We start from the raw sequence: 26630 nt of genomic DNA, 5'->3' as shown, positions 1-26630 counted from the left end.
ATATAGATATAGATATATCTACACGTTTAGTCGTTTACACACGTTCCACGAGTTCCGGCGCCATCATCGGTGTGCAGCTCGATATTTTAAGTTCCACGAGCTCTGCCCCGAAAGCGTAGGTATAGGTATACTAAACCGTAGTAGTTCATCGTGAAAAGTTCGTTTGGAAAATTGTATTTATTCGGGCGGGTGTACGTTCGTACGAAAAACTCTTCTACTATCTTGGAAAAAGGCCCTAACCCACCACCACCACCAACACCACTACCAACAACTCTCGTTAAAATTCATACGGATTTTCATTTCAGTTTAATTTATGAGTAAGTACGTATGGTATCCGGTCACGTTTCTTCCTATCTCTCCTTTTTTTTTTTTTTTCGTTTCGTTTCTTTTTACGATCGATCGAAGAAATTTATTTTTACGATTTTTACGAAATATTCAAGTCTACGATTTTAATAATTCCGACGAATAAAAATTAACGTTTGTACTTTTTTCTTCTTCTTTACAATTTGATAAAATTATAATGTCGAACGCGCGTGTCGTTCGAGATCGAGTTTCTTCTACGGTTGTTGATGATTTAATTACTATTTTTTTTTTTATTATTTTAATATGACTCATGATATCTATAACACAACAGATGATAATTCTACTAAATTGTTTTTAAATTTGTGCTAAATATATTCTACTAGGCGAGTCAATGTTTAACGCTTTTAACGCGACTTTAAATATTAATCAGCGTTTTTTAAACTAATTTTATTTCTCCGAAAGGATAAATAAAAAATCTCTTGGACAAAGATTAATTGATATTTAAAATCACCGAAGAATCTTTTTTGTCACGCGTTTCGAACAATCTACAACAAAACATTTGCCCGTTAACGAATGATACTTTTACGGTTGTGTAAAAAAAGAAAAAAAAAAGTAAGAGGAACGTCGATTTACAAGAGTTGATTGATCAAAAAGATTGAGTGGACAAAAATTTTGTTTACAGCAAAGAAAGAGAATAAAACAAAATGTTGATACTGTTATCGATTTGTAGATTTGTTTGCGATTGGAGATTTCGCTGAGGATTTTGAAAATCGAGAGCTTTTGCTCTCTGTCAGATGCAAAAGATCAAAGCGTTCGACAACATACGGTTTGGTTGTGTTGAAGTATTACTGAAGGTGAATACGTAGTGGTTCTCTCTACTGAAAATTCGCGAATAAAACACGAATTTACAGTGATACCGAAAGGAGAAGTACGCTGTGGAAATGCGTTAGTACAAAAGCGAAACTGTGGCAAATTGTTCCCGCGTGTTCGAATTTTCTTTTTATTCCTATACACATACACTATCTCTATCTATCTTCTTCATTCCATATACAGAAACATACGTAAAAGTCGAAACATGTAGTATTAGTAGAATACATTCAGATTTTTAGAAAAATATTGACTTTTTGTTGTATTGTTGAATTTTTTAACGTTTTTATTTACAAAATCAACTATCTACTATGTATATAAATACACCAAATAATATTAATTTCGAAATCTTAAGATAAGAATAATTTTCTAATAATTATTACAAAGTATTAGTAGAATACATTCCCATTTTTAGAAAAATATTGACTTTTTGTTGTATTATTAAATTTTTTAACGTTTTTACTTACAAAATCAAGTATCTACTATGTATATAAATACACCAAATAACATTAATTTCGAAATCCGGAGATAAGAATAATTTTCTAATAATTATTATAAAGTTAGTAGAATGCATTCAGATTTTTAGAAAAATATTGACTTTTCGTCGTATCGTTGAATTTTTTAACGTTTTTATTTACAAAATCAACTATTTACTATGTATAAATACACCAAATAATATTAATTTCGAAATCCGAAGATAAGAATAATTTTCTAATAATTATTACGAAATATTAGTAGAATATTACCATTTTTAGAAAAATATTGATTTTTCGTCCTATCGTTGAATTTTTAATGTTTTTTATTTACAAAATCAACTATCTACTGTACATAAATACACCAAATATATTAATTTCGAAATCCGAAGATAAGAATAATTTTTTAATAATATTACAAAGTATTAGTAGAATACATTCAGATTTTAGAAAAATATTGACTTTTTGTTGTATTATTGAATTTTTTAACGTTTTTACTTACAAAATCAACTATCTACTATTTATATGAATACACCAAATAATATTAATTTCGAAATCTTAAGATAAGAATAATTTTCTAATAATTATTACAAAGTATTAGTAGAATGTATTCAGATTTTTAGAAAAATATCGACTTTTCGTCGTATCGTTGAATTTTTTAACGTTTTTATTTACAAAATCAACTATCTACTATGTATATGAATACACTAAATAATATTAATTTCGAAATCCGAAGATAAGAATAATTTTCTAATAATTATTACAAAGTATTAGTAGAATGCATTCAGATTTTTAGAAAAATTAATTTTTCGTCGTATCGTTGAATTTTTTAACGTTTTTATTTACAAAATCAACTATCTACTATGTATATAATACACCAAATAACATTAATTTCGAAATCCGAAGATAAGATAATTTTTTAATAATTATTACAAAGTATTAGTAGAATACATTCAGATTTTTAGAAAAATATTGACTTTTCGTGGTATCGTTGAATTTTTAACGTTTTTATTTAAAAAATCAACTATCTACTATGTATATAAATACACCAAATAACATTAATTTCGAAATCCGAAGATAGAATAATTTTCTAATAATTATTACAAAGTATTAGTAGAATACATTACTATTTTAAAAAAATATTGACTTTTCGTCCTATCGTTGAATTTTTTAATGTTTTTATTTACAAAATCAACTATCTACTATGTATAAATACACCAATAATATTAATTTCGAAATCCGAAGATAAGAATAATTTTCTAATAATTATTAAAAAGTATTAGTAGAATGTATTCAGATTTTTAGAAAAATATTGACTTTTCGTCGTATCGTTGAATTTTTTAATGTTTTTATTTACATAATCAACTATCTATTATGTATATGAATACACCAAATAATATTAATTTCGAAATCCGAAGATAAGAATAATTTTCTAATAATTATTACAATAAGGGGTTTTAGTTCAAAGTTCTTTTAGATTGTCCTTTAAAATATTTATATATTCCTTTTAAATCCTTAATAAGTCCTTTTAAATATTTATATATTTTTATATTTACTTTACTATATTTAAATATTTATATATTCCCATTAATTATTATAAGTAATACAGAGTAGGAAACATGTAGTATATAGAGAATACACCTATCCTTAAAAAAAATTAACTTTTTGTCGTATCGTTGAATTTTAAATACACCAAATAACATTAATTTCGAAATCCTAAGATAAGAATAATTTTCTAATAATTATTACAAAGTATTAGTAGAATACATTACTATTTTTATAAAAATATTGACTTTTCGTCGCATCATTGAATTTTTTAACGTTTTTATTTACAAAATCATCTACTATGTATTATATATAAATACAGTAATAAAATCAATCTTAAAATGTGAAGGGGAAGAATCATTTTCTAATAATTATTGCAATAAGGGGTTTAGTTCAAAGTTCTTTTATAGATTGTTCTTTAAAATATTTATATATCCTTATTAATTATTATAGGAGTAATATAAATAGTGGGCCTAAAGTATTCAAATAGTTTTACTTTCATTTTTATTTCGGTTTTTTTTTTGTTCTTTTTTTACTTTTTATTATATTATCCTTTGAAATTTGTATCTATTATAAAATCCCAATTTTCTTTTTCTTTTTCGAATATTCTACAATATTAAAAATGCAAATAACATTTTTCTTTTGATCGTTCGCATTTCATTTCTTATCTCGAAATAAAGAATTTGAACAATGAGCACGGGCTATGGTTTCCACCATAAATTCTCTTACTTTCTAAGCTGATATACCTCAATCCTTTACAATATTCGTAGTCGAGACAATAGTAAATCTTTTCTTCTTTCTCTATAAGAAAATATTTCATCCTATATAAACAATTTTCATTAGAAATTTCAACGTGACCAAAATTCCTTTTTTTTTTTCTTTTCTTTTCAGATGATCACATTGTTTAGAGAAAGTGTTATTTTATCTGGTCGAAAACAAAACGAATTCATTCTTTTTCTACTTTTTTCCCGGGCACGCAGAATTTTCCGAAGGAAAAGGGGAAAAGAAAAAATAATTTCCACACTACACTAAAAAAAAAAAAAGAAAAAAAGACCAGATTTTCACTTTTCTTTTTCCTTACCAATTCCATTCGTTTCGTTGATTTTTTTTCTCTTTTTCTCTTTCCCTTTCCTCTTTCCTTCCCCCTTCTTTTTTTTCATTCCACACGTGCTCGCGAGTTGTTCGTTACAAAAAAGGTTATCGCGAAGACTGTGCTATCTGTCTGTCTGTCTGTCTGTTTCTCCCTCTCTATCTCTCTCTCTCTCTCTCTCTCATTTCGTTCGCATAACCGAGTAACAGTACCGTGAGCTGGAGAGCCGTACGAAACTTACGAAGCCTTTCACGCACACACGGATTCACAATGAAGTGTATTCGCTCCCTTGAAAGAGTTCCTGCGCGTTGTATATAATTGTGTATATATGTGTATATGTGTATATATGTGTGTGTGTGTGTTCTATACGAAAGTACGCATACGCATCGTACACGCATACTGATGCGCAGATCAGAATGACGATATAAAGCTAGCTAGCTAGCTAGCTAGCACCGTGGTTCGAGGTCCGTGTAGAGGCCTTCTCTCTTCTCCTGCATTGCCCTCGAAGTTGGTGTAGTAACGAGAAGTGATTCTCAACCGGATTTCGTATCACGAAAGTCGCTCATGTTTTAACCAAAGACTACTATTGCTCGAGGAGAAAAACAGTGACTCTCATTATCGTTGGATTTACCAATATTCAATCAACTGATATATTACTATTTTTATTCCTTTTTTTATTTTCTTCTTTGTTTTTTTTTTCTTATCAAATGAAGATGTCAAATTTTTATTAATGTGAAAGATCGAAATTGGATAATGTCAAGATTCACATGGCGTTTGTCGACATATACCGAATACGTCGGTGAAAGATCGAATGTTTTTAATTTATTATTATTTATTTATAATATTATAAATAATATTGTAATAATATAAATAATATATAATATTATTTATATATTAGTTATTTAGTTATAAGAATTTATACAGAAATATTTCGAACATATACCAAGATCAACACATACCAAATACGTTGGTGAAAGATCGAATGTTTTTAGTTTATTATTATTTATTTATAATATAAATAATATTATAATAATATAAATAATATATAATATTATTTATATATTAGTTATTTAGTTATAAGAATTTATACAGAAATATTTCGAACATATACCAAGATCAACACATACCAAATACGTTGGTGAAAGATCGAATGTTTTTAATTTTTATTATTTATTTATAATAAATAATATATAATATTATTATATTAGTTATTTAGTTATAAGAATTTATACAGAAATATTTCGAACATATACCAAGATCAACACATACCAAATACGTTGGTGAAAGATCGAATGTTTTTAATTATTATTATTTATTTATAATATTATAATAATATTATAATAATATAAATAATATATAATATTACTTATATATTAGTTATTTAGTTATAAGAATTTATACAGAAATATTTCGAACATATACCAAGATCAACACATACCAAATACGTCGGTGAAAGATCGAATGTTTTTAGTTTATTATTATTTATTTTTAATAAATAATATATAATATTATTTATATATTAGTTATTTAGTTATAAGAATTTATACAGAAATATTTCGAACATATACCAAGATCAACACATACCAAATACGTTGGTGAAAGATCGAATGTTTTTAGTTTATATTATTTATATTAGTTATTTAGTTATAAGAATTTATACAGAAATATTTCGAACATATACAAAGATTAATACACTCATACATATATATATATATATATATATATGTTATATTAGTGTTAATACGTAAAATCTGTTAATTCACTAAAGTACTAACTGAACTCTGAAATAACTATACCGACCTATATATATATATATATATATATATTATATATATATTAAATATATATATATATATATATTTAAATGTGAAATAAGGTAGAATTTACTTACTTCAACTAAAACGAAAGGAAAGTAGTTATTTCGTGTCAAATCTAAGATCTCCGAGATTTAATTCAATCATACAACACAACAATACATTTTCTATCTATAGAAATTGTTTTATTTTTCGATGTTGAATGAATTGAATAGGAAAATAAATCAAAGAAAACGATGAAAGTTTTTGGTCTCTTTTCATTGGCTGTCATTTTAATTCTGTGTCATTAATATAATATCTATACCTGAAAATTTGTAATTAATTGAAATCTTGTTGTTAGTTTTACACGCTTAACTAAAATTTACGATGATAAAGTATTCATAAGTTTTTTTTTTCTTTTTTTCTTTTTCTTTTTTTTCTCAAAAAGTCTCTGATGTTAATCGGTTGTTGCAAGGAAGGTTCGTTTTAATAAATCGTATTACAATGTTTCCTTTCATGGGGATCGAAGTGTGGTATAAATTTGAAAGAGTTACACGTTAACGATCATTAACGTCCGCCTTCGTTGAACATATAAACAGAACAATATATTTTTGGTTCTTCGTTTCGGAATTTCTTTTTCTTCTTAAAAATCAGTTGAGAATAATTGTATTTCCAAACTCTTTCCAAGCAATATATTATATAAATTGTACGTATATGTTTAAAAACAGGATTTAAAATTTGGTAGGTTTGTTGAATACGTTCGTACTTAACTAGTTATAAAACTCACAAACGTTTGTCGATGTATTCGAATCCCATGAGGATGAAGATACGAAGAGAGGGGAGGGGGAGGGGGGTTACCCGGAGTAAACTAGTTAGCTATGCACCTAACTTTATTTTTACACGATAGAAACGTTCTATGTTATCCAAAAATCGTGTAAGGATGAAATAAAAAATTAAATTTAGTTCGAAAACAAATCGTGTAAAATATTTGAGAATTTAAATATGTATATTTATGTAAGTTCTAAGATATGTATTACATAATATATATATATGCTATGTAAAATAAATAAATATTTCACGGTAAAATCAAATTCGTACATATTTCATAACTATAACGAAAAAAAAAACCGAAGAAATAACTTTTGATTAAAAATACTCTTAGCGTATAGCACACATTCGATAAATTATTCGTCGTAAATTAAATAATAATCTTGATTAAAATATCGCAAATTTGAAGAAAGAAAAAGAAAATAATAAAGAGGGAGGATAAAAATAGAAAGAAAAATATGCACATTTTTAAATCTCGATCTATGTTATTTACTTCAGTTCGATGAAAATGTTGATCGTTAAATGCATTTCAACTAACGGAACGAGTTTGTGGAAGATTTTGAAATCGCGTTAAAGGAAATAATTATATCCCCCTACCATCCCCCCATTCCCACCCTCCACCAAAAAAAAAAAAGAGAGAGAGACGAGATATTTTTCTTTCTTTCTTGGACCGTGTTATTCGAAAGCCTTGAAAGAAAAGAAAAAGAAAAAAAAGAAAAAGAAAAAGAAAAAGAATTTGATTTAAAAATAAAAAAGAAAAAAAAAGGTTAATTGCAATTTATCACGAAATGCGTATATAACCATATTATCTTTACCATCCGTAGATTTATGATTAAACGAAAAAAAAGAAAAAAAAAAAAAAAGAAAGAAAGATTTTTCACGTTAATCACGACAGGGGTTTTTAAAGTAACGGCCGTTAATTGAGAAACACAGATACGGAAATTGATCGCCGAAACGATTGCGCCAACGGCGACGAACATTCTCATTGGCACGTTAGGTTGCTTCGAAAACAGCCTAAGGGGTTCTGTTCTCTCGTTGCAATTCGTGGCTTGGTTCAACGCCAAAGGCAATGCCTCGGCTGCATGCATCTCGTCTAGAACGTCGTTTTCTCTCATATTCTATCTCCGTCTTTTCAACCTATTCTCTTTCTTTCTCTTTCTCTCTCTCTCTCTTTTTCTCTCTCTCTCTGTCTCTCTTTTTCTTCTTCTAACACATTCTACACTCTCCAGAACACTATTCGATACGAAATACTACTCTGAGATGTGAGAAAAGAGCTTTAAGAGATTTAAATACCTACCTAGTAGGTGTATATATATAGTAATACTTATTTACACACACGTTCAAGAATTACACGACCGTAGAAATTTTCTATATTTCTCTGTCTACACTTAATTTATTATATCATGTTACTGTTAAAGTACAGAAATCAGTTAGTGTCCACATTATCTAGCTAATCTGCGGATCAACCGATTTAATTCATTAACAGAGTTTTCCATATTTTGTCTAGCTAATGTATACATTAACTGCTTTCGTATGGTTAAAATATAGTTATAGTAGATGTAGAATTATCTTTACGTAAATCAGCAATAAAACAATCCTTTGGTACACTGGGCAGGATTAGAAATTTTCTATATTTCTCTGTCTACACTTAATTTATTATATCATGTTACTGTTAAAGTACAGAAATCAGTTAGTGTCCACATTATCTAGCTAATCTGCGGATCAACCGATTTAATTCGTTAACAGAGTTTTCCATATTTTGTCTAGCTAATGTATACATTAACTGCTTTCGTATGGTTAAAATATAGTTATAGTAGATGTAGAATTATCTTTACGTAAATCAGCAATAAAACAATCCTTTGGTACTCTGGGCAGGATTGCAGATAATGTGATTACTAATTTAAATGCATCATAAGTAAATATGTTTGTCGTATAAAACAATTGTTATGTGATTCAAAGTGTCAGCAATTTTTAGATTGCATTAATAATTAAGCATAATTTGATCATATTTTGGAAAATTCATGTTCTTTAATTGTAATAATATTTTTTTCATTAATTTTTTCATTGATTGATGATGATTAATTGTATCAATTAATTTGTTGATTGTTTAATTGTATTATACATAAGAGTTAAAAAAGTATAATACGTATCACGATAAAATCATTTTTCTCGATTAAAAGTCTCAATACCAATACCAAATGAAGTGTTTTTATAATCGAAAAATAAAATATTATACGTTTATATCATTTAATTGTATACTTAAATAAAACTTGTTGTTTACGATAAAAAAAATGATCGTATTATTGTTCAAACTTCAAAATCAAGAAATAATTTTTTAAAAATTTTACTTACAAATTAAATATTACGATTGTTTATGATTGAAATGAAGAAAATGAAAAATAAGTATGTTACAAAGGAATGTAGCATACAATTACAAATTTACTTATATGTATATATATATCTAATTTATTTAGAACAACACACGAATATTTATTATAATGAATTGGTTTCTAAATAATAATGAACTTAATATTGAAATGAGTACACTGTTGAAAAAGAAAGCGCAAACGTTAACGGATCATGTTATTAGAGTAGAATAACGGACTAGAACTTAGTAGATCGGTTAGACGATAGTTAACGAGCCGACGACAAGCTATATCCCGTTAGAAATAAATTTATTTCTTTTATTTTTTTATTTTTCATGATGCATTATCACTGTTATTAAAATATGTCGAATAATTAAAAGTCAATTTGTAATTATTCGTGAAAGATTTTTCTAACATTTATTTTCCATTTGATTTTCAGAATTGTATAAAAGTTGGCATACAGAATTCGCCTAAATGGTGACTTCGAGGGTAGCCGTGAAAAAGCATGAGAGAACGAACACCCTCTGCAGACGACACCCCGAGAAGGGCCCCACCGGTTCCACATAAAGGTGAGTGACCCCATTTCCAATATCCTATTAGAATAATTTTAGAATTTTTTTATTTTTACCTTTATATGCGTCGATAAATAAATTGAAAACATTCGATTGGTCGAATATAATATTATTTCGATAAACGAAATATTTTGTAAAAAAATATATAATTAATTCAAATTATCATTTCAATACCAATTCAAATTCATTTTTATTCGAAGAAAATAATATGAATACGAAATTTAAAAAAAGAAAACAAAAAATTCTCTTTACCTTCAATAATCTCAACGATGTTTTTTTACCGTGGATTTATTGAAACTTGGCCACCCTCTATACGTGTGATTAATGATAACGCCGTAAAAGCTAATGATCGTATTCGTTCTTATCGCCGTTATTATCCACAAGCTCGAGAAACTCGTGTTAATGTGTATGCTTCGTTCGAATGATCGCGATAATACTAAACGTGCTAGCTATTCAATATTTAGAGAAACCAAAAAACCTAGACGCGTAAACAAAAATGTTTATTTTCTGCTTTATTATACTATATTTTATCATTTTTATTCTTTTTCTCTCTCTTTCTGTGTATTTAACGAAAATAATTAAAGAATACATGATCATTTTCTTTACTTTGAATTAAACCTGCGAAATATATTTATTTCAAATGTAGAAATTTGATATCATTATAAAATTGTAGAGTCACGTGTGTCCTATGATTCCGAGTTAAAAGTAAAACGTAAACTTATAATATATATATATTTGTCCAGTTATTTATTTCCTTTATATTTTCTATATATACATATATGCACGCATACATATGCATGTATGCGTGTATGCATATTCTATAAACCACATTGATAAATGCACGCAACCACGAACCTGAGTGTTATATGTATAACCCATGGTAATATACACAAATCGGCTTAATACTGAGCTAGAATAACCAGGGATCCGTATTCGATCTCATTACTGAAAAGTTAAATTTACATTGAGTATGTAAATTCGTCTGTGGTATATACGTCTACCTTTATCGGTTACGATCACGTTTTTGAGTAATCTTAAAAGGTTTCGAACCGTTTTTCGTATGACAAATTTTATTCGATTTTTTCGAAACCATCGTACATTACACAACTACTATAATATGATGATATCGTGTGGTGGGTACGTTATGCGGTAGCATGAGTGTGGTTCTTCATGATATATCGCACGGACACGTCATCGTCAAACGATACATCCCTGGTCAAACATACTATTATAACATATATATATATGTATATGTACGTATATGAATACGAGATGTGTAAAGTGTGTTAAGTGTTAAGTATAAGCGTGTTTTACGTCTATGTATCTACATGTATGTGTACATGTATATACATGTGAGTACATGTGTGTAGTAGGTGTTCCTATACTTATATACATACATTCACAAACACACACACACAACACATACACACACAAACGAGGACGCCTCTCATTTACCAAGAGGAAAGATGGCGTCCAGTGCGCCAGCTCCCATTTATCGAGTGGTGGTTCTCGTTCCACGCCTTCTCGTGTATATACGTGTGTGTGTGTGTGTCTGTGTGTGTGTTTACGTGTATCTTTTCTTGCCTCTTCGTCCTTCATTGGTATTGTCTTCTTTATATATATATGTATTAAACAATAAAAAAAGGAGGGGAGGGGGTGAGGAATCTCATTTGTACTTTACGGTAACAATTCATGATTTTCGCTTATATTTTTTGTTTTAAACGTATCTACTTATTTGTCGCGAACAAATTTTCCCAATTTCCCCGAATATTCGGGGTACGAGACGAGCTTTTCTCTCGTATTGATATCAATTTTATTACATTAGAAGGATGATATCAGTTTAATCAAAGGTGATTTCAGTGTTTTATGATGCTTACCCGAATGAATCGATTTTAACGAATGTGCTTTTTGAAATCAATGGGATGAAAAGAATCAACGCTATCGACTAAATTGATTCCACTTTATTTTTATATCACTCGTTTTGTTGATTTGAAAACTCGTTCTTTCGTCTTTTTTATTCTCCCTCTCTCTCTGTTTCTTTTTTGGTTTGTTTGTATGTTTGTTTGTTTGTTTGTTTGTTAGAACAAAAATCCTCTCCCGTAACGATATATTATTTCGCAAATTTCGTACCTTTTGTTTATTTCTTACCAAGCGAGGTAACAAATGCGTACAATTAAAACGACCATTCTTTCTCTCTCTCTCTCTCCCCCCTCCCCCCTCTTTATATTTTTTTCTGCATCCCTTAAAGGGAAAGAGAGAAAGATTCATTTGTTTTTCCATTTATTCAGCTACGTAATTATACCGCGTGACCTTTGTCCCCCCCTCCTCTACCACCCTTTCCACCTCTTCATCCTCCTCCTCCTCCTCCTCCTCCTCCTCCTCCTCCTCTGCCCACCACCCCTAGTACTTATTCTCTACAAGTCGTATTCTTGTTCGTGGTAGAAAATTACGAATCAACGTTCGCTTACGACCTCAAATAAAAACCGTTTACGCGTTCATTAAATGAATGAAAAACAAAAAAGAAAAAAAGAAAAAAAGAAAGAAGAGGAAAAAGTAAAATACTATTATATATTATATTATATATTCGTTGATTTTCGAATTTTTTTATATCAGGTATCTTTTTCTTCTTCTTCTTCTTACATTTTTCTTTACAGGCTTTTTAATCGTAAAATTTATTTTACCGTTATTTTGCGAGAGAAAAGAAAAAAAAGGAACGGAATTAAAAAAAGGAACGAAAGAAGAAAAAATACGAAATCGTTTTTCTCGCGAAAGAAAATGCATGATGGAAAGGGTGATTTAAAGAATAGCCAAGAAAATAATACTCGGTTTACGTTGCTCACGAATACTTATCAAGTTCATCGTAAGAAAAAAAAAAGAAAAAAAGAAGAGAAAAAGGAAAAAAGAAAAAAAGAAAGGAAGAGAAAAAGACGAAAAAAAAATACAAAGAGGGAGCCGAAGCTCGCACCTTTAATCTCCGAGCAAATCTTACTTTTGACTTGTTTACCACGTAGAAGGAAACCCCATGGTATTTGACTTACAAAAAATACATTTAACGTGTGTGTGTTTGTAATATATTAAAATAAAGATAAAGACAGAAAGAGAGAGAGAAAGAGAGAGAGAGAGAGATAGTGGGCGTGTGTGTGTATGTTCGTATGTGTGTATGTGTGTAAAGAAACGAGACTTCTTTCGTATTTTATTTGATTTATTTTTTCATTAATTTTCATTTTATACGTTCCCCCAATGACTTTAGTTTCATTTTTTTTTTTTTTATAAGAAAAACAAAAGACCAATTTGATTATTTTCTTGAAATTTGGTGTTTCGATGCAAAAAAAGAAAAAATTAATCAAACGCACGCAAAATATTATTATTGCTTTTAATATTTGAATTTTATTTATTTGATTATTTTCCTTGAAATTTGGTGTTCCGATACAAAAAAAAAAAAAGAAAAAATTAATCAAACGCACGCAAAATATTATTATTGCTTTTAATATTTTCATTTTATTTATTTGATTATTTTCCTTGAAATTTGGTGTTTCGATACAAAAAAAAAAAAAGAAAAATTAATCAAACGTACGTAAGATATTATTATTGCTTTAATATTTAATTTTATTTATTTGATTATTTTCCTTGAAATTTGGTGTTTCGATACAAAAAAAATTTGAATTTTATTTATTTGATTATTTTCCTTGAAATTTGGTGTTTCGATACAAAAAAAAAAAGAAAAATTAATCAAACGTACGTATTATATTGTTGCTTTTAATATTTGAATTTTATTTATATTCTATCTTGGAGAGCGAAAAGCAAAAATTCTCCACGTATTCTCTTCTTCAAGCATGTGTCACTTTACGTTGAAGATAATCCTTTTAAATGTCTCTGTCTCTCTGCTGTTATATAATTACTATAATGTTACTCAGGACGTGCATAGAGTAGTAGTATGTTCTCGCTTCAGGCCGAATGTCGTAAAACCATCACTAATTGCACGTTAATATTAACGTTCTCTACCTTTCGACCGTTACATTAACCTATTTTTCGCATAATCTATGAGCGTGTTCTATTCGCGTCGCGAGAGACGCGTTTTCTATCCCGATTCAATGAAATATATATGTATACGCGTGTTATTCGATCAAAAACAGTGGCTAGGAGGGAAATGAGGAAGGTTGGGGAGGAAGAAAGGAAGGAAGGAAGGAAGGAAGGAAGGAACAAAGGGAAAAGGGAAAGGGAGAATAAATATTGACAATGGCTATGTTTTAATCGGATGAACGAGGATAGAAAGTACGATCCAATAAAAAAAAAAGTAAAAAAAATAAAAAAAATAAAAAAGTAGAATTCATGAATTATTATTAATTATTAATATAGTTACAGTTATGGAATCTAAATGATTATAAAGTAATGTCTAATTACCAAAAATGATATTGATCTATACGGTAATTATACAGTTTTCAAATAAATATTTATAAACCTTAATCGGGATAGATTCCAATTTCATTTTAATGATATTTGTATAGATTAAGGTATATAATATGTATGTATACGTGTGTGTTTGTATGTGTGTGTTTTCAAATCTTGTCAAATTGGAATTTTCTATAACGAGTTTCGAATGAGATCCTGATATCCATTCCCTCGAAGCTTTCGATTACAAACTTTCTCGTTAAGTTCTATCCGTCTTGAAATTTTCTCTAAATACACATTTTTTTTTTATTATAAATATGACTCTTTTACGAGTGATGAATATTCAAATTTTAGTTTAGAAATTATTAGTTTAGAAATATCAATATATAATATATATCTTATAGTTATTATATGGTAATTATATTAATATATGTATATATTAATATAATATATGTGTATACATAGATATAACATATAAAAAATAACAAATATATTATATATAATCATTATACTAATACATACAATAAATATATTAATATTATTATATATAATATATATATTATTATATATTATTATGTATATTATATATTATTATATATAATATACATTAAATATATTAATTAATATACAATAATATATTATAATAATATTACAACAAATTATAATTACATACAATAAATATATTACAACAATTAATACAATATATTAATATAATATATTTATTAAATTTGTATGAGTGTTATTTTTTCTATTATATCTTTTTCCAATATTCCTCATCGGTTTCTCTCGCATTTCTAAAAATCATTATCGTCATTCTCGTCATCGTCATTGGCATTTTAACCATCCTCCCCTTTCGGTCAAACCCGTTTCTTTCTCGCAACTTATAGTAGTACACACGCGGGGTCATTAAGAGAATTGCACGCAGTTTTGCGACGGTATAAAAGCAAAACCAGCACGTAACTCTCTCTCTCTTTCTCTCTCTTTCTCTCTTTCTTTCTTTTCTCTCTCTTTTCCTCTCTTTTTCTTCACATATTTTTCGCATACCCATTCGCCTCTATTCGTTTCTCTTCTCAGCCTTTTGGCAGATGTTTCGAGAACCTTTTCGAGCTCTGCCAATTCTGCTCGTTTTTACCAGATTCGGTGCGCTCTTACTTTTGGCTAGCTCTAGCTAGACTAGCTAGGCTAGCTAGCTGGTTGGTTGGTTGGTTGGTTGGTTGGCTGGGGTTGGCTGGTTTCTGGTTGGTTGGTTGGTTGGTTCTGGTTGGTCTGTTAACTGACTGGCTGGCTGGCTTCTGTTCCTCCTGCTGCTGCTGCTACTGCTGCTGCTGCTGCTTGGTTGCTCAGCTAACTGGCTGCTGGTGGCAAATAATCCGTGGCTTATCTCGGCCATGAGAAAGTTCCGCTAAGAGGTTTCAACCTCATCTCGATGTTTTCACCTTTCATCGCTGTCCATACCTATCGTACCGGTATTATAAATAGTTTAATCTTAATAATTTCAAAGTTATCTTGATATCTTAATATTGTAATACGAATATCAAAGTTATACACAGGCAGGGGGTAAATTTACAAGACGTGATTACGATAATTCGTATTATATTACCAATTAGTAACATATATTCATTGTTATTAATTTACACGTTAAATCGTTTCAAGAAATAAATTAATTTTCTTGTTACTTTTTAATGAGTTTAACACATGCATGATATTTTCTTTTTATTTATTTTATATTATTTCATTAAAGTTATATACAATTCATTATCACGTTATGTTATCTATAAGATTATCGAGAAAAAGACGAATAATTCTCGGAACGATTTTAATGCAATAAATATTATTACATTTTTTTTTTTTTTTTTTATTTGAAGAAATTAATATTATAGAATATTATATACTATATATAAATGTTTATAGAAAGAAATGAAAAAATAAAAAAAAAAAAATAAAAGAAAAATCTTATTCAATTTCTGGACGAGTCTACTTTAATCTTCGATGGAAAATTCAAAGGATTTTTCTCGTATATGCGTGGACACGTCCATACCACCCACTCACTCTCTCTCTCTCTCTCCTCGGAAAATCTATAATTGCGAATGCTACGCCCCGTTCACCACCACCACCACCACCACCACTTCTTCTTGACGTCTTCTTTAACGTGCTATGAAAATTCGATTATCGATATACCGTGTTCTCGTTCTAACATTTTTCACTTTATTTACATCTTTATTTCCAATTCGATAAGTTCGAATCAATTCTTCATGCAATTTCGATAACGTCAATTAATATCATTTTCCAATCGTCAGAGATGATTTAATTTAATTTCTTAATCTTTTAAAATTTGCCACACAAAAAAAAAAGAAAGAAAGAAAAAAAAGAAAAAAGAAGAAAAAAATTGCATAAAAATACTCAATTTTGTTTTTTTTTTTTCATTATATTCCGTTTGTAATTTTCCTTTTTCTTTTTTTTTTGTTTTATCTATACAATTTCATTAAACGAATATGAAAGTAGGGAAAAAGGCGTACCTTGCCTATTTGACAACACGATTGGTTAATACGATTATGAGAGTACTTTAAAAGTACTCGTCGTCGTTGAGAGAGAACCAATGTTTTAACTACCTCCAACGTTTATTTAAACCACTCGATGAGTACTACTAGATTCGCCATTAATTTCTACCTTGTTAAGAGAGACTCGTCGATTAATAATTATTATTGATCCCATTTTAATTATCCATGGTAAAACATCATCGTAATACATACCACATAGTTTAAAGTTGTGTATGCGTGTGTAACATCGTTACAACGATGTTTAAAGTTTTCATACAAAAAAACAACTCGAATACAAATTTAACTACATATCTTCTTATATTATAATTATTAGAAAATGAATTCGAACACAGTATGGTGTCTCACAATTACTATAATAATACTTATAATAACTTTTAATATATTGTAAAACTTATCTAATGCATATTTTAAACTTGACATTGTTTACGCGTTAACTCGTATATATTATCATTGCATATTCTATCACAAAAGTTAATTACTATCTTTGAAAAATGATATCATAGGCCGGGTAGACTGGGTCTTTTCTCCAATACCCCCCCTATCCCACCCCCATCCCTCCTTCTCCCCTTCCTCTTATTTTCCTCTTTCCTAAAAGGATCTTACGCACGCGAACGCGTGCTTCTTATGAATATGCATGTCGCGTAATTGCACGATGTAATTTCGTCGATACGCTTTTCTAAGAAACTCGAGGAGGGTAAGTTATCGTTGAACTCTACACCCTTGTGAAAATATACACGTCTGACTCATATTTTGCGAAAATCTACCTATGAAAAGGGCTTCTTCGTGATTTCCATATCTCTGTTTGCTATTACTATATATATATATCATACTTATGTGTATGCCTAAGTATGTAAAGCTACGTTTAATTTCCATCGTTCAAAGAGAAGGAAGATCTGTTAGTTAGTAATATATACTTGAAACCCTTTTGAATTGAATTTCATCCATCCCCACCCCTCTTCATCCTCTCTACCACGTTCAATTCTTTTTTCTATCTCTTTTATCAACGAGAAAAATGATTCATCTGTCTACCCTTATTTACAAAAATTTATTTACGTCCTAATAAACTTGCTTCTCTTCGTATTTTGTTCGTGTAAATAAAATTGTCAATCGTAATATCAGCCATTAACAATAAAAATCTGGAAAATGATATTTTCTAAAGTATACTAGACAAATATAATGAAGTTAAGTTACTTAAAAAAGAAGTAATAATAGCATGGATACCATCACATCGAGGTATATTAGGGAAAGAAGTGGATAAAACGGCTAAAACATTGATAAATAATCCAGAAATTGAAAACACATTATCACTGGTGTATACTGATATACAAAAATCGTATAATAAAAGAATTAAAATATACTAGGAAGAGTATTGGTCCACTACGATCCCCGAAAAACTTCGTAACTTTTGTAAACACCTTTTATGAGGATAATAAGCCGTCGAACCTTGGTAGAAGAGAACATATTATCATAAACAGACTTAAGATTGGATACACTAACTACACCCACATCTACCTATTTAGTGGAAATCCAAAACAAAACTGTGAAATATGCAATGAAGTAATTAGCATCAAACACGTAATAATAGATTGCTTCAAATACACCAATGAAAGAATAAGATACAGAATTACAAGAAGATCTGAAGACTGCTCTTACACAATTTATACATTGAATAATTGTAAAATAGGTTTTACTGGGTATATAAATTTGAAAACATTGTATATCAGTTGTTTATGAAATTTGTTATTAGTGCTATAAATAATTCTGAAGATCTGAAAACTACTCTTTAATACTTTACATTGACATTAATCAATTACATTGACATTTTATCAATTTATACATTGAATAATTGTAAAATGAGTTTACTTTGAATATAAATTTGATTTGTAATTGTATATCAGTTGTTTATGAAATTTGTTATTAGTGCTACGAATAATTCTGAAGATCTGAAAACTACTCTTTAATACTTTACATTGACATTAATCAATTACATTGACATTATATCAATTTATACATTGAATAATTGTAAAATAGGTTTACTGTGTATATAAATTTGAAAATATTGTATATCAGTTGTTTATGAAATTTGTTATTAGTGCAAAGAATAATTCTGAAGATCTGAAGACTACTCTTTAATACTTTACATTGACATTTTATCAATTTATACATTGAATAATTGTAAAATAGGTTTTACTGGGTATATAAATTTGAAAATACTGTATATCAGTTGTTTATGAAATTTGTCATCAGTGCTACGAATAATTCTGAAGATCTGAAGACTACTCTTTAATATTTACATTGACATTAATCAATTACATTGACATTTTATCAATTTATACATTGAATAATTGTAAAATAGGTTTACTGTGTATATAAATTTGAAAATATTGTATATCAGTTGTTTATGAAATTTGTTATTAGTGCTACGAGTAATTCTGAAGATCTGAAGACTATTCTTTAATACTTTACATTGATATTATTAATTGTTTAAAGACAATCAATATTTTTCAATATATATAACTTCTAATATAGCTATGTATTGTTACCATAAACTAATAATAAAAAAAAATAAAAGAAAAATGGTCAATTTAGGAATTTCAAACGTTATTCGATAAGCTACGTTTCCGAAAGTTTATTTCATTGTCAAAGTCTAATTGCTGGAACGTCATAAAACCGATAACCCATAGAAAATTTGATAAAAAAATCATTCGGAACATATATAATAAAAATATTATTTTCTTTTCGAAAACTTTGGAACAATGGTCAGTTTGAAAGGAAAGAACCCAAGGTGACTTAAACAAGACTTTTCTTTCTCTCCCTTTTCTTTTTTTCTTTTTTTTCGTTTGTTTAAAACTTACCTTGAAACTTTTACGACCATTGTCAAAGTTATTTATGATTTTCTTCTTCAGCACAAATGCCGCGTATAACCGTTCGTAGGTATTATAAATATATTATCCTAGGTTAAGGATACACCTAGGATGAAAAATAATATTGATTTATATATACGGATATTAGTCAAAAAATTCGTTCTATATTTGCCTTAGGTACTACAAATTTTTTATTTTATTTTCGAATAAATTGTGAGAAAGTAATAAATAATCCTCATTGTCGTGGACCTATATTGAAAGTTTTATTTCTTTTTTTTTGTTTTTAAATTACCCGGTAAGATTAGAAAGTAACACGTATTCTGAGATTTTAGAATAAAACTCAACTTTAGAAATCTATTTTGGATTAATGGAATGACCTTGTTGTTTTTTCTTTTAAGTATATTACAATGAAACAAACTATTTATTATAAATTTTGTGTGAAAAAAAAAAGAAAATAAAAAAAACAAAATCGTCAACGTGTAATAATTTTACATATATTTTAGGATTAAACTTTCGTATCGATATAAATATAATTTGTGTGTTTATGTGTGTGTGTGTGTGTAGAGAAATAATTAATATAATAATATACCTATTTTTTCTTATCATTTATCACAAATAATATATTTCTTTTAGAATATAACATATTAATGTTATTTTCTTTTATTATACATTAATAACAAATTAACATATTAAATTATTAACATATACATATTAATAATAAACATATTCTTTAGTAATAAAATTGATATCAATTTATACATTGAATAATTATAAAATAGGTTTTACTGTGTATATAAATTTGAAAACACATTGTATATCAGTTGTTTACGAAATTTATCATTAGTGTTACGAATAATTTTGTGACTTACTTGTGTGAATATTTGTTTTATTTCTTACCTACATACACACATACACACACACATATATATATATCTATGTTTTGATAATTAGTTCGTTCTAACGAGAGACTTGGTTCTAACGAGAAGAAAGAGAATTTTAGTCGAGTTTCTTTAGGTAAAGAGTAAAAGAAAGAAAAAGAAAGAAAGACAAAAAATAAAAAGAGTAAAAGAAAGATAGATATAGGACCACTCGGTGATACGAACACATAACGAAACCAGCCGAACCGCTTTCGAAGTAGCATGAGAGAGATCTTAGATCCATGGTTGGATGCCTGCCTTCTCAGAGAAGAGGGATCGTTCACCTGAGAGTTTCGATGAAACCAAAAAAAAGAACAAAAGAAAGAAAAACAAAAATGTAAAATAAAAATAACAAATAAAAATACACGCGATAAAAATCATCATTTTTATTGCTCGTAATTTGTAATAGATACCGATCGTTAAAGTTATATAGTATTTATTTTATTTTTTATAATATATTATATTTTTATAGTATTTATTTTATTATTATAATTGTGAATTAAGAAAATTGTTTATCTCAAATGAATATCGGTAATCTCGAAAATAATCAAAATATCATTTAGTATGCTTTATTAGATCGGATTAAAGAAGATACCACGTATATATATATATATATAACTTTCATATTTATAATGGCTTATCAAATTTCTATTCGATTTTATGATAATATCATTAAATCTATTATATTGCTAATCTTTATTTATCGAAAATAAATTGATTTTTCTTTTGTTGAAAAATGTTTAGCCATTAAACAGCCATTTGATAAATAGTAATATATAATGACGAGGTTTTTATTTATTTTGTATTAGTATTTTAAATAAATCGTCGAGTATTATTCTATCGATTTATATATATATAAAAAAAAAGAAAAATTGTTATAATTTTAAATAAATTGTCGATATTAGTAGTAAAATATTAATATACGTTTTGTATATTGTATACGAGACGATCCTGATTCGACCAATCGTTTATGTATTATTAATACTGACCATTTATTTCAAATATCAACATATTATTATTTATAGCGTACCAAATATTTATATAATAATAATATATTGATCATTTATATTTTAATACATACGAAATAGATCGAGACACGTAATAAATATACCGAAACGATTTATGATAAAATCAATTATCGTCAGGGGGGGTGAAATTCCACCAGACAATTCTACTCTTTATTATAAATACTCACGAATTATTATAAATACTCACGAATAAACACAAAAATATTCATAATATAATATACTAACCAAATCAATAGATATTAAATCGTAGCAAAAATTATTTTACTTTTTCCGTGGGCGAATGAATAAATTTAACGTTAATAATATATTATATTTTATATATTATTTATTTCGACATATTAAATAAATTATACCACCATAAGTAGTTATATACTGATCAAATCAATAGTGATATTAAATCGTCTGAAAAATGATATATATTCCCCTTTTCCATACAATTAATAAATTCAACGTGAACAATAATATTTTCTATTATTTTATCTAACAACATATATATTAAATAAACTATACGCGATATAATCAAAAAAGGTAACAGAACAGAATGAATTTAGTTGTCAGTACGATAACAAAGTACAAAAAAAAATTGTGCACGTGTAAAAAAAAAAAACAAAAAACAAAATACAACGAAAGAAACTTCGGTGACAACCTAATAGTAAATAAACACGCCGTGACGTTTTAAATTAAAAAAAAAGAAAAAAAAAATTAAAAAACAGAACAAAACAATTGTCGTCATCCTGACCGTCATCGTTGGTCTCCCCCCCCTTTCGTCTCTCCTCGTTGTCCCCTTTTCAGAAGCCAGGCCCAATGGATTCCCTTCCCCACCTTTTTAAAAGCCTCGTTGTAGAAACGAAGGGTAACGGCGACCCCTTTTGGTGTGTGCGAGGTAAAGGGACGGACAGCTATCGATTCCACAGCAACCTCATTTCTCTCTCTCTCTTTCTTTCTCTCTCTTTCTCTTTATCTATCTATCTTTTTCTTTCTCACTTACTCATTCTCGTTCCCTATACCTTTCCGGATAAAAGGGCGTCAGAAGAAGAAGTGTGGCGAAGTGTGCAGCTTTATCTTCCATCCTTATTTCTCTTGTTCACTCCCTTTTCCTCTTTCTTTTTTTTTCTTTTCTTCTTTCATCCTTCTACACACACCTTTCCCCATTCATTATTCTACCTCCACTTTTCCTTCCTCCTTTTTCCTTCCTTCCTTCCTTCCTTCCTTCCTATCTCTCTCTCTCTTTCTCTCTCTTTCTTTCTTTCTTTTTCTCACATATTTTTTGTCTTCCTATCCCTTTCTTTTTCTTTCCCTCTATTGATATACGTATGTCTCTTTTCCTCTAAGTTTCCATTTTTACCTGTGTCTATCTCTCTTATTCCGTAAAATACAACCATTGACCATTGTTTCCTTCTTCCGTTTTGTTACTAACTACTACGCTTTACTTGTATTTTTCCTGGATTCCCCGTTCATCCCTATTTTCCTTACCTTCTATACTATTTCGTTCGTTCTTTCGTTTCCTTTTTAAACTCGCGTAACAGCAACAGCAACAGCAGCAACATTGTTTCAAGCCGATTTTACTCGAGGGAAAAGGAAATTTTCTCTTCTCTTTCTTTCTTTCTTTCTTTCTTTCTTTCTTTTCCTTTCATCGTGGCCTTCTCACCGTGTTGTACACCATACAGAGTTATATTATAATTTTTCTTAGCCTCGTGTCGTAACGAATCTCATCATACAAATGAAATTCTTATATTGTCATTCGAAAACTATTATCATTCTAGCATTTGAAACGTTTGTATTTGAAATAATATATTATAGTTCGGGATTTTAGTTTAATATCTAAATTAAACGTTTAACGAATATATCATGTAATAGATTATTATATTTCTCTTAATAGTCATTTTATATTCGAGTTGTTAAACATCTATTTTCTTTTTTTCTTGCACTTACGCGAGTTCAAGTAATTTTCATCGAATTTTAATAATATGTTATCTTTTATCTTTTCCTCTTCTTCTTCATTATCTTATTCTTTGTTTTTGTATGGAAAAACAAACTGTACTTTAATATATATCACACACACATATATAATATATATACATAGATATATCTATTATTAAAAGTATGTCAATAGAAATTGTGTCCTTTCCTATTTCGTAGTTTTCTTAAATTCCTTGTAGAAAAATTTGGAGAAGTGTTGCTAGCTAGCTTGCTGACTAAGCTTGCTGGTTACAAAAATTGTAACTTTAATATATATCACACACATATATATAATATATATACATAGATATATCTATTATTAAAAATATGTCAATAGAAATTGTGTCCTTTCCTATTTCGTAGTTCCCTTTAGTTCCTTGCAGAAAAATTTGGAGAAAAGTGTTGCTAGCTATCTTGCTGACTAAACTTGCTGGTTACAAAAATTGTAACTTTAATATATATCACACATACACATAATATAATATATATATATACATAGATATATCTATTATTAAAAATATGTCAATAGAAATTATGTCCTTTCCTATTTCGTAGTTTTCTTAAAATTCTTGCAGAAAAATTTGGAGAAAAGTGTTGCTAGCTTACTGGTTACAAAAATTGTAACTTTAATATATATCACACACACACACACACACACGTATATATAATATATATATACATAGATATATCTATTATTAAAAGTATGTCAATTGAAATTGTGTCCTTCCCTATTTCGTAGTTTTCTTAAATTCCTTGCAGAAAAATTTGGAGAAGATTGTTGCTAGCAAGCTTGCTGACTAAGCTTGCTGGTTACAAAAATTGTAACTTTAATATATATCACACACACACATATATAATATATATATATATATACATAGATATATTTATTATTAAAAATATGTCAGAAATTGTATTCTTTCCTATTTCGTAGTTTTCTTAAATTTCTTACAGAAAAATTTTGGAGAAAAGTGTAGCTAGCTTGGTGACTATAAGCTTGCTGGTTCCCCCTTATAGTCAAGTCCAACTGCTATTTCACGTCCTTTCTCCCTTTATCTGTGCACAAATACTAACGCACATAAGTAAAGACGTATATTCTACGTTGTGTGTGCATGCGTGTATGTATGCGGGTGTGCGTATATGAAAGAGAAATAGAGAGAGAGATAGATAGAAATGAAGAAGAAAAAGTTAGGGTCTTATTTTTCTCGCGTACTTCCAATCTTTGTACGCCCTTTTTTTCCTTCTTCTTTCCCTTCTTTCTTTCTCTCTCTTTGTTCACCATACGTAAGTACATATTTCATTCATTCCACTCGCTTCGGAAGTTGGAAAATACGTTGAAAGAATATCAACACGGTTGGAAAGATCGTACGAAGAAATTTAAAATGAAAAAGAGAGAAACAGAAAGAGAAACAGAAAGAGAGAGAGAGAGAGAGAGAGAAATGTTCACTCACTTATATAATAGATTCAAGATAACGCACGATAAAGGGAGATATGGTACACGGTAGCAACGACGACAATGATGATGATGATGATAATGATAATGATGATGATTATGATGATGATTATGATGATGGTAGTAGTAATAATGTGAAAGGTAGTTGGATGAAAGAGAGGATTGGAATATTAATGAGCAAGAAAGAGAAGAACATTTTGGAGGTGTTGAATCGTAGACAAACACAAAAATTATATCATACAAGCAAAAAATCTTCTCTTCTACAAGAAACAATATATATATCTATATGAATTTTTAATATAATGAGTATTTAATTAATTGATAAAAATGATGAAGCAAGAAAATGACGAAATTTTTGTGTTATAATAATTTTTCCCATAAAAAATTGAATAAAGCAATAAGTGTTATCGAAAAATAATAAGAAAATAGCGAGAATGTAGAATTTTATTGATAAGTATAGAAAAATAATCGAATGAAAGAAAAAGATATTTTTTGATAGCCGAAAAGTGATGAATGACGGTGAAGTTATTTTATCTCTGTTTGAAAAGTTTGACAATTTCAATCTAAAGTGCTGATAAAAAAATATATATATATGATGGGGTGTTAGTAAAGGGGGGAAAGGGGGGAAACGGGGAAAACTTTGAAGAAAAGCATTAGTATATAATACACGTATCTTCCCGAACAATTTGTTAACAATAATCAAAATAATATACGAATATTGGTTATGCAATAATAAAACATCGTCGTTAAATATTAATATTTCAATCTTAATAACAAACTATAATAATGTTAATTACGAAATTGTTCTAGACTAGATCGTGAACAATCTTTCTTATCTTTTTTTTAATTTTTATAAATTTAATTAATTTTTTATAATAAATTTAATTTTATTAAATATTAATTTTATTAAATTTATAATAAATTTAATTTTATTATAAATTTAATTAATTTTTTATAATAAAACATCGTCGTTAAATATTAATATTTCAATCTTAATAACAAACTATAATAATGTTAATTACGAAATTGTTCTAGACTAGATCGTGAACAATCTTTCTTATCTTTTTTTTTAATTTTTTATAAATTTAATTAATTTTTTATAATAAAACATCGTCGTTAAATATTAATATTTCAATCTTAATAACAAACTTAATTACAAAATTGTCCTAGACTAGATCGTGAAAAATCTTTCTTATCTTTTTGTTTAATTATTTTTTTATTTTCACGAATCATTAATCTACTAAACCCTAGGAACAGGAGGGAGAGAGGGGGGTTAGTTTCTAGTTCAAGTATTCGAGAAGATCGACAAACACGCGTGTTTCTCGGTATCCAGGATATAACTGTTGAGAGTGTTGTTTGTAAGGATAAGCTATCGTTGTTGAAATGTTTCTCTATGATAGACATATACATACTTGATACGTTGTCCCCATAGGATATCATCAGTATGACCTAATTATCACGTTCACCGAGTTCCAAGCGTATTGTTGTTGTAGTAAATCCTGGTAATCGGAAACGGTAGGTGAAACTGTTACCGTTCTCTGCTATTTTATCGTTCGGATACCTCGAACTTGGCACATTGAACCACGATTTGAACGTTTCTTTTCTCTACCTCGCTAAACTCTCTCATA

At 28.2% G+C, this 26630-nt stretch overlaps 1 protein-coding gene across 1 annotated transcript in view; it reads left to right on the top strand.

The window, feature by feature from the left end:
* LOC122523219 overlaps positions 1-26630 on the top strand; it is a 78159-nt gene that overhangs the window by 20486 nt on the left and 31043 nt on the right. Inside the window, 1 exon segment of the mRNA XM_043644875.1 lies at positions 9705-9834. Coding sequence (XP_043500810.1) covers positions 9771-9834 — 64 coding nt within the window. The 5' untranslated portion in view covers positions 9705-9770.

Source organism: Polistes fuscatus, unplaced genomic scaffold (assembly GCF_010416935.1).
Source record: "Polistes fuscatus isolate 324 unplaced genomic scaffold, CU_Pfus_HIC Scaffold6, whole genome shotgun sequence".
In the NCBI taxonomy this organism is placed as follows: Eukaryota; Metazoa; Arthropoda; class Insecta; order Hymenoptera; family Vespidae; genus Polistes; species Polistes fuscatus.
The sequence above is the reverse complement of the archived record's forward strand: the minus strand, read 5'-3'. Positions and strand labels throughout refer to the sequence as shown.